The sequence below is a fragment of the Brachycentrus maculatus genome, unplaced genomic scaffold, assembly GCF_059751285.1.
Source record: "Brachycentrus maculatus isolate JH-2025_06_01 unplaced genomic scaffold, ASM5975128v1 h1tg000293l, whole genome shotgun sequence".
NCBI lineage: Eukaryota > Metazoa > Arthropoda > Insecta > Trichoptera > Brachycentridae > Brachycentrus > Brachycentrus maculatus.
In genome coordinates, this window is record NW_028281044.1 from 1,693,129 (window position 1) to 1,704,360 (window position 11,232).

An 11,232-nucleotide genomic window follows, 5' to 3' on the forward strand; every position below is an offset into this window, starting at 1 on the left:
CTTCTTATGATTTCTTACGTTCGAAAAGATTTTCATTTGTGAAAATTCATAAGAATTGGACACGTAATCTGAAGAAAAAATGTATTTGTGGTAATCCTACGCTAAAAAAACTGCAATAATAAGAGGGTAATATCACTACCGAGGATTTTTTTATCGATCGATACTTCGAAACTAATCGAAAGTATAATCGAATAATAATAGTAATTAGCGAATTCGAGCAGGGTCGAATTTAATGGCACACTTGCGAACATCCTCAAATAAACTCGGCAACGAAAAATCCTCTCTAAAACGCCCTGAAATGCAAGAATTTAGCCAAATTTTCATGATCATTAAATAAAACAACAACACAAAGTATAATAAAACAACTAAACAGCTTTTTCTACTTTTATTTCATACTGTGACCGCGTTTCTTCGTTCATACAATAAATCGCAACTTAATTTTCTTTAAACCCAGGTAACACTTGACGCAGGTAATTTAATTTTTTGCCCAAAATACCGTTTTTGTAATGAAAAAATAAGTTTTTCTATGTAATAAATAATAAATATATGTTTTCAGTTTTCGAGCGCCATTCGAAATATGCTGATAGTTTTAATTGTCATATCTCGATTATTTATTTGGAGATGGGAATGATCGATTGTCTGTTTTCGTGAGATTTTTTGTATTAATTTATTTTTTATTAAAATGTGATAATACCCTGCTATTATTGTATAGCTAGTTTTATTCTAAAAATTATGCATAACTTTTTATTTATTATATTACTTTGAGAGGTAATAAAATATAAATTAATTTTCACGGAAATTCATAAATTCTCAGCACGATTTTTTTATTGGACGGATTTTATATAAAAATATTCGTTATAAATGAGGAAGTCCTGTTTTGACAATTTCAAAAATTTAATTTAATTTTTTTTAAGTTAAAATAAGTTTAATTGCAAAAAAATGGATTTTAGATTTTTGAATCAAGTAAAACTTACATACATATCTGAAAAAAATATATCTGTACTGATTTTAAGCTCATATTTTTCTTCATCATATTTTTATATTAATCACAATAACCAATTACAGGCTGTTTAACGGAGGCTTCAATATTATATTAAAACGTTTCAAATGTCAAAAAACGGAAAAAAAGTATTTATAATCATACTAATATGTATATAAACTAAAATGTAAAAGTTCATTTGTTCAAAATCTAAATCTCCTAATCGCAAAATACTTTAAAAGCATCACGTTGTTTTTTAATACGCGCGTGTTTTTTTTTTAATATGTAAAATAAAAAAAATATTTTTTCGGTTATTCAATTTGGCACTTCGTTTTTTTGTTTGTTAGATCACTTAAACCACCCCTTGACTGGTCGTAAGCCCTTTAAGTACTCAGACATCCTTATTCTTTTTCATCTACGCTGAGATGTCAAAAATTTTAATTTGTGAAGTAGGGAAAATGAGCTTTAAACGGTCAATCTTTCCAACACCACTTTTTGATTTGAGAATGATTTTTTTACATCTCCTCCTTTGTGTCATCTCCTCCTGCCTCTTGTACTCAATATAGAGTCCTAAATGTGTCAATTGTAGCAATTGATTTTAAATACGGACGCAATCAATGTACGGTGATGTCACACTCACTAAATGATTTTTTTAGGAAATCGACACGTGCCTTACTGTAGCTGTAACATTTCGCAGTGGCAGAAATTAAACAAATAAATATATAATTATTGAGAAATGACGAATTATTTTTCGAAGAGACGGGTACGTTTCGAAACCGGTAGGCAAAAATCTCGATGAATGCTTATATACTAACATTACTAACATTTTTGTTTAAAAAAAGGACAAAAAGATATTAATATTTATTTACAAATAAAAATGTCGAAAATTTATGCAAAAAAAAACAATATTATATTTACTAATAATTCAATAAATTTAGTTATTTTAAACAAAATATATATATATGGAAACTTTTCTATTTTTCAAATTATTTGTGTATCTAAAGTACGTCCATTTATTTCTCCATTTTTAAATGAGTTTGAAAACCATTTGTGATTCTTTTTTCTATATTCTGTTAACATATTATATTCAACGTTTAGAAGTTTTTTTAAATATATATTTTAATCATTAATTCTATGATTGATGTATTTTTATATTCTCTTTTACCAAATTTTAGTCTATTTTCCCTAAAATTTTTTTCGTCTTAAAGCCTTTTTTATATACACAATGTTTAAAGAATTTTCGTTGCATGCAAATACTGCACTTAACCCTTTAGGGATTATTTTTAAAACATCCACAAGAACTCCAGAGATAATGATTCGAACTCATATTGCATATGTACGAGTTCCAAAATTCTCTAAATAATAAGAAAAGTATGCAAGTTTTAAGCATGGAAAAAATGGTGAATGTTAGAGTGTGTAAATTAATCACCTAAACCAGCCAATAATAATGATACTTGGAACTCCATATTCTCATAAATTGATTTGTCTCTGACATGTCGCTCACTCCTTTCAAGAACGTCATAAATCAAAAATCGTTAATTTTCAGTTGAGCATATTTTCGGAATGCCCAGAAAATGTACTATATCCCAGCAAAAGAGGCATATTTTTAACTTAATATTTACCCGCTACAGGGCAGAAAGTGTTGTTTTTGCATTTTGAAGAAAACGTATTGTTTAATTATTTTTTTAAATAAAACTGTTTTTTTTTAAAAGGAGAAAAAACCTTCAGGTTTTACCTAAAAAGATCTGTTGCGTAGTAAAAAGTTCACTAAGTGGCTTGATATTTATTTTTAAAATATTGTATTATTTTTTTAAACTTTAAAAACGTACTCCTGAAAAATGAAGTTTTTTGATTTATGACGTTCTTGAAAGGAGTGAACGATGTGTAAAATGCGTTAGTTTTTACCCGCAGATCTGCTACGGTTTAAATTTAATATTTAAAATAACAAAATTAATGTTAAACATATTTAAATTGAGTTTTAATTTATTAAGCCATATCCGCTCCCTGGGTGGAGCATATACAGTCCATAAACTGTCTCCAGGTATTTCTGTCGGCTGCCAGCTCCCTTGCATCCTCCCAAGTCAGATCCGCGTCCCGAAGTACTGACGAGAGCTGCCGACAAATTGTCGGCAGCGGTCGGGAACCTGATGCCTTGTAAAAGAGGCAAGCTTGATGGCGGCTCTCGGGAGGCATGCGGAGTACACGGCCAAGCCAACTGAATCGGTTCGAGAAAAGGTTCTTGACGATAGTTGTGACCAAGATTTGCTGCGTCTTACGCCTTATCTCTTCAGTTTTAGTACAATATTCAAATATCCAAAATTCCAAAGTAGAAAAATGGCTTAAAATAAATAGCAGAAAACGGTTCTGTCAATTATACCGCTCGTCTAAAAACGTCGCGCATGCTTTGATAATCACATTTTTTGTTAATGTCCGGCCAAATCCGGTTACCTATCTCCGAGTATTCACAAAAGAAATAATGGTCATTATCTTCACCATAAACGTAAAACAATTATAGAGTCATTAGAAATAAATCCGCATAAAATTAATGATAAAAAACAAAAGATTATGACCACAAATCTAAAATGGTTTAAAATTATTAAAAAACGAATCTGTAAAATTAATGACGAAAAATAAAAGATTATTTCAAATTTTCAATTGATATCCGGTTCTATACGATTTTTATTTTAATAATAAATAATAATAATAATAAATCTTTATTCCAGCTTGACTAATTAGTGGGTGCAATACTTATTCAGCCATGTATGTTTTGCAACATTTTTTTATGAAATGAAATTAAAATAATAAACAAATAAAAATAAAGAAAAGAAACGGCTTAAGAAAAAATAAACTATTTTTTTTAAATATTCATAGTGGAAATAATAGTCATTATCATCACGCCATAAAACATAAATGGTTATAAAATCATTAAAAACAAAATCTGTAAAAAATCGATGTCGGAGAATAAAATATTGTTTTAAAAGTTAAAGGCCTTTATTATTAATATCAGGTTCAATCTGATTTTCTGATAAAAAAAAATAAATTAAAAAAATGGTAATAAAATTATTAAAAACCAATCTCTGTAAAATCAATGATGAAAAACAAAAGATTATTTCGAAAATTCAAATGTTTGTAACTAATATCCGGTTGAAACAGATTTTCTATTTTCAAATATTTATGTTGGAAATAATGGTCATCATTATCGCCTAAAATGGTTAAAAAAAAACAAAACAAATCTATTTAAAATTTAAAATCAAAAACAAATATTTTTTCAAAATTTCAAAGCATTTATTACTAATATCCCGATCACTCCGATTTACTGTTTCCAAATATTCATAATATAAATAATGGTCACCATTATCTCCATAAACCTAAAATGGTTACAAACGAATCTGTTTAAAAAAATTATAAAAATCAAAATTTCAAAGCATTTGATAAAAAATCGAATATAATTACTTTATTTTTTGCTTCATTTAAATAAGGCCTGGTCTTTTTTTTATACGAAAAAAACATCTATAATTTCACGGTATTTTTTTTCGTTTCTCGTTCCGTACTGAATTTAAAAAATCTGGTAGAAAAATGATACACGTGTATTTAAAATATTAAAATTATTTTATTGCATCATTATACCACATTTATATTTATATACAAAATAAATTCTCATATATTATAGATCGTATATTATTAGATTAAAACCAATATTTTTAGCTTTTCCACTTTTTTTTATTTGACCAGCGACCGGGTTTCGTCGTTACCGACATCATCAGACTGGTTGATGATGTCGGTAACGACGAAACCCGGTCGCTGGTCAAATAAAAAAAAGTGGAAAAGCTAAAAATATTGGTTTTAATCTAATAATATATTAAAAATGCAATTCCATCACGAAGTGTCAGTGGATAATATAAATCTATTATTATAGATCAGTATGTATGTAAGTGAGCACGTTTGTAAATATATTAATTTTAGACATGAAAAAATAGACCTCTTAAAAACTAAAAATCTATTAATAATACATAATTATTAGGCACGTTTTCATAATTTGTATAAAATATTTTAAGTAGCTTATTTATAAAAATTAAAATTTCATTTTTTAATCCAAGTATTTGGAAGAAAGTAACTCACACAGATGAACAAAATAATGTATGGTATGGTGAATAAGGTATGTTTTTTTGGTCCAGATAAAACACAATATTTGTGTCGTATCTGCTTATTGAAAAGGTTTTTTTACATCATGTGAATTATAATAATAAAAATAAAATCGTAGATAAAACTCAATTCCATTTTGTTTATCTGGTAAATATATATTTATATAATATTTCTATGTTCTGCTACATTTTTTAGAATAAAAATAATATCGATTTAATAAATGTACGTAATTAGTAAATAGTATACGCTACAAAATAAACTACGTCATGTGTCATATTCGTTACATACAATACTTATATCTCAAAAATATATATTTTTTAAATGTATATTATGTGATACACTTTTAATATGTCCCATATGTGACACTTTTAACACGTTAAAAGCCATGGGGGGCACTGGTGACCTCGCTTGTGTTGGACCGCAGCGCCATGGGGGCACCAGCGACCTCAATCAAGTGCTATATTCAAAATGCTTTTACTATGGAACCCATCGTCAAATAAAAAAATTAAAGGAACTGAATGCATTATAATATTAAAATACTTAAATTACCGAAAAGTTATTTTTTGTGAATTTCAAAATCGACAAATTTTAGAGTTGGCGTTTGACGTGTTTATAATAACAATCAAATGCACGCGGAAATAATTGAACAAAGATAATAAACAGTGGGTCCAGTATGAAATATTAATTTTACTTCAAAGTTGAAGACTTTGAAGCAAAAACAAGATATTTCCAATATTATTTTCTCATTTCTATATTACTTGGTCATGATTGCATTATTTGTTCATGAAAACTGTAAAAATATATACATGTATATTTTCCTAACGTATATCCCGCTATGTAAAATGCTAACCGAGGATATTTGGTTTTTACTGTCATCAGTAATAAAACAGTTTTTGCGATATGTCTGGTTTTTGTCCCAAAGTTTTCGATTATATTTGATGTCCCTATTTTACGCTCTCAGTGATAAGGGGTTAAAGATCCCAATAAGGTTTTTAAATTTGATTTGATCAATCTCCGTTTTACAAAAAAAAATGTTTTTTTTCATTATGATCCTAATTTTTTAATAGCCTAGGTGGTTTTCTCTGTACGGTGTAATTTATTTAATAATAAATGAAAAAATCTGCAAAATAGATGATATAATTGTGACTGTGTTTTTGTAGCGTATTTCCCTTTTAATCTTTATGTATATAATGTGATGTTTCCCTGACATTTATTGATATAATGATGTGTATGTAGGTAAATTATGTATTGTATTATTTCACATTTTACGCAGTACTTTTTAGTAAAGAAAGAAGAAAGAAACGATATTAGTAACATCTCTATTATGTAGGTGCGCGAGAAAAGAACTGTTTTCAATCAAAGTTGATAAATTATTTCACTCTTTTTACTCAACAGTAAGGTATTTTATTATTTATAAAAAAAAAACAATCATAATATTAAATGTTTAAAAAATTGTAACATTATTTTGTACTGTAGAACGGGGCTTCTTGAACATTGATGTGTTACTTGAGCCCAGTACAAAAAAAATATTTAGATCTGTATTTGGTCTACAATAATTAACGTATCGACATGATACATTGTTTCCTTGACAGGTGACACTTTTGTCACGATACGTTCATTTTTGTATAGCAAATACAGATTTATTAATTTTTTTGTAGTGGGCTCAAGTAATAATAATAAAACCCTTATCCGCACCCCAATGGTGCATAGGGCACTGCTTTATATAAACGCAGTGTTATCTTGATCGTTTACACATGAAGGAAAGGTGATCAGCCCCCCGCCTCAGGACTAGTCCAGGGTAATATTGAATAAATATTACAGTGAAAAAAATCACTTATATTTATTTGACCCCCCCCCCCCTGGGAATCGAACCCGGGACCTCCAGAACGGTAGCCGAGCGCGCTGACCATTACACTACAGAGGCGAACGGGCTCAAGTAATACATTAAATTTCAAGTAGCCCCGTTCTACGGTACTATAAATGTCGATGGTAAATTGGAATCAAATATCCTTAAAAGTACTCAATACGAGATAAACGCCTCAACATACTGGTGCATTGGTACTACAATACTTTAAATATTGCATTATGCTAACTTTAAAAGGTGCTAAAATAACTCAGAAATTAACAGTCGATCGTAAACCACGTTTATGATTTGTTAAATTACCTTACCTTAGTGATGAGATTCAACATTTTCAAGAACCGATTCGCCCTTTAGGTACTACCCCCCCCCCCTTCCGCCCTATAAAAAAATCATTTTCACATTTATTCATTTATTTGGTTTTTTTTTATTGTGCACATAAACAGAACATTCACATTGTTATTCACTGAGAATGTTCCAAATTTTGTAACATATTTTTTACCGTTGTATATTAAATACCGCTAACCCTAATGTTATTTGCGGTGATAAATATTACATAATATGTCGTAATTTACAACTTTCATTACATTTATTACGGGGTACATGCCCTCAAAAATCAGTTTATTTCTTGTTCGTGCCCAGACTGAATTGCGTTTTTGACTCGTAAATATATTTTTCCTGCGTTTTAAAATATTTTTATTTCGTTAGTTGATTTAAACATTTAAAGCAACCAGCTAAAGTTTAAGGCGCACACAGATTTTTTTTTCTAATTTATTTATAAACAATTTGTGTTTCACGTATGGTATGTAATCTTTTTAATTTTTTTATTTGTGATTGTTTGTTTCTATACTGATAAATTTAATTAAATGACATAATTTAATCTCACAGTGCACGGTGATTTAGAATAATTGTCTTTGGGTATTTGTATAAATATTTTTTTGGAAAAATTCTAGGTCTGAAATTCAAAACCATTAAAATATTTGTAATTTACTACCCCGCTTACTCTGTACTCCTGTTTGGTCGTCCTGAAATGAATTGTTTTTATTTAGTATTTGATACTGACTTCCTTTGCAAGTAAACTCTGTAATTCTTTTTAAAAAATGCATTTTTTTGTATTTCATACAAAGTACTCGCTTGTTTCTTCATTTGTGTAAAAACGATAAAATAATCGATTTTACATTATTTTCTTAGATTAAATAAGTTTTTCAGCCGTGCACTGTCGGATTTAATCACATTGAATTAAATATCAGTTGACTTTTATTTTATAAAAAAAATGTACATAGAAATTACAAGAATGTAATGTTTTAGAAAATTTAGCAATTTAAAAAGGAAATCAATGCTTTAGTTTCTAAGTACTGTCAATTGAGTTTTATACCAGTGATATTCTAATAGTATACATACAATCGAGATCTCAATAAATTTCATAAAAAAATGCACCTCTTGTTTTATTTTCTGCTCTATAACTTTTTTTTACAAATATATTATGAACATGACGTTTTAATATTTTTTTCCTCGTGGTGATTTGTATTTACCGATTTATTTTTAGAGAAAAGCTTTTTTTGGGTTAACTCTTGTTTTTTTCTTAAAAAAATTTTTTTATTTATTATTTTTTTCTCCGACTTATAAAAGCAAATATGTATTTACATTTTTTTCCTTTAAATTTTATTTTTTCTAGATTTTCTATCACTTTTTTCTTCGGATTCGGTAAGAAAGTAAGACTTCTAATAATGATTTTCAATAATAATTAGCTTTAGAAGTAAAAGTGTGTTATTAAGATCGTTTTTACTGTAACTAAACATCCATACTCAAAAGTGCGTTTGACATAATTTTACGCTGAGGTGTAGCCGTTTGTACTGTCACGAATTGACAATTTCTATGGTTATTTAATAAATAAGATAAAGTCATCGTGCGCGTTGTTTTGCGTTTTGCACTTTTTTAAATTTTAAAAACTAAACACCGCTTATTTAAAATGACTGAAAGTGCCGGAAATTGGAGCCTCATCGAAAGTGATCCCGGAGTATTTACCGAGCTTATTCGCCAGTTCGGCGTGAAAGGTGTCGAAGTCGAAGAGATATGGAGTCTCAACAAGGAGGCCTTTGAAAAATTACATCCAATTCACGGACTGATATTCCTATTCAAATGGGTGCCAGACACCGAGCCTTTGGGCTCAGTCGTCCAAGACAACAGATTGGATAAGATATATTTCGCTAAACAAGTCACAAACAACGCGTGCGCTACGCAAGCAGTTATTAACCTCTTGATGAACTGTAAACACCCCGATCTTGTTTTGGGCCAAACATTGGGCGGTCTTCGCGATTTCAGCCAGTCATTCGACCCCCAGATGAAAGGATTAACGTTGAGTAATTCCGAGTTAATAAGAACAGTGCATAATTCGTTCGCGAGGCAGACTCTTTTCGAATACGACTCGAAAGCGGCCGGCAAAGACGATGACGTTTTCCATTTTGTAGGTTATATTCCGATCGACGGCAGACTTTACGAATTAGACGGATTAAAAGGTGGTCCTATCGACTTGGGCGCTATTCCCTCGGATAAGAGTTGGATCGATGTCTTCAGGGAAGTTATTAAAAACAGGATAGATAAATATAGTGAAGGTGAAATCCACTTCAACTTGATGGCTTTAGTCTCAGACCGCAAGATGATATACGAGAGACAGATTGCTGAGATTTCTCGCGAGGCGGAGGACAGCGGGATGGAAACGGATGCTCAGAAGATTGAAATCGCTCGAATACAGATGTTAATAGACACAGAGATAGCCAAGAACCGAAGGAACCAGGCGGAAATTGCTCGGCGGAAACATAATTACATGGCGTTCATCGTAGAGCTGTTGAAAATCCTAGCAAAAGAAGGAAAGTTGATGCCGCTATATGAAAAAGCTAAGGAAAAGGCCATGTCCAAGGTTGTGAAAAAACTGGATCTTTAAATATATTAATTATTGATCTGAAGCTTGATAATTTAAATACTTTTTGTTTCTGAATTAGTAATGAAGAAACACCAATACTAACCATGATGTAACTTATGTGTATTGTATAAAATGAAAATGAACCTTAAATATGCAATAAAATATTTTTTTTATTCTGAAATTTTGCTTTTATTATAATATTTATATTTTTACTAGGCTTTACCCATGATTGTATTTCCGATCAATTTATATACTCAATTTATATATTTAAATATTAAATGCTCATGTTGGAGCAACTTCATGACTTGACAAAACGGGATCTGGACTTCTTCGGTGTAAAGCTGGCAAGATTTAAACGTTCACTGAATGAGTAGTCCCGACCCTATCTCCATATTGTTGTAGTTTTTGTCAAGGTTTTGTTTTTAAACTTTCTGTAGAATTTAGTTTATTTAACTTGCATAATTATTGTTTTTAACGGACGTGGACCATAAATGAGTAGAATAAAATAATAATATCCACCTTTGTAGTCTAGTGATAAAAGCATTTGGCTACTGTACATGAGGTATTATCGATAAAATTGGATCATTTACAGAATGCCTTTTTGTAAAATACTATCTCGAGAACATTGGACATAAGGATATCCTGGGTTTGATTCCCGCCGGAGGAGAGGAATTGTTTTTAAATAGTTCTACCTAAGTAATATATACTTTACTTGTAAGAGATTTAAATAAAAATAAATATCTTAGAGTAGCACTTGATGCATCTGATAATATTATTTTACTATATGATTTTTTATCATTTTTGTGTTGAAAGGATCTATTTTTATTAATTATGTATAAAATTATATTTTATTCTTAGAATCTTAAATGTTGATCATATCATCCCTTCCTTGGTTCCTCTACATCTCTACCCCTTGGACATATTTTCCGATCTTACTCCCATTGTCTTCCTTTTTTAAAATCAATTTTACAGTTTTACAAATATACAATATTATAATTATATTATTATTCAAACTTCAACTCATTGTAATTTTTTATCGTTTTCATTTATGCACAGTTTCTATCTGTCCACTTATTTCAAACAGCTTTACAAACTTGACCAGTATCATGAGTTTGTTTTTGGTTTGTTAGAAGACATTGCTTCTAAGCAATAAGCACCCCAATGTACATTTATTCTGTACAAGAAGTTTAATGAATATAATTTTATGCACAATTACTTTTATCTTCTACTAAAAATTTGAGACAATGTAATACAAGTACGTAAAAAACATTCATATGCACGAATCAAATCTTACACGAGTATTTTGTTTTTCGGGGTGGGGCATTGTTGAAG

At 29.6% G+C, this 11,232-nt stretch overlaps 1 protein-coding gene across 1 annotated transcript; it reads left to right on the plus strand.

Annotated features, from left to right (window-relative positions):
• Positions 1 to 8,862: 8,862 nt before the first annotated feature.
• On the plus strand, positions 8,863 to 10,081 carry Uch-L5 (ubiquitin carboxy-terminal hydrolase L5). Its single transcript, XM_088267334.1, has one exon. It carries the CDS (start codon positions 8,950 to 8,952, stop codon positions 9,919 to 9,921), a length of 972 nt encoding a protein of 323 aa, XP_088123460.1. The 5' UTR covers positions 8,863 to 8,949; the 3' UTR covers positions 9,922 to 10,081.
• Positions 10,082 to 11,232: the final 1,151 nt, after the last annotated feature.

Coding starts and splice junctions, on each gene's coding strand:
- Uch-L5 (XM_088267334.1), top strand. CDS start 8,950: ATGACTGAAAGTGCCGGAAATTGGAGCCTCATCGAAAGTGATCCCGGA.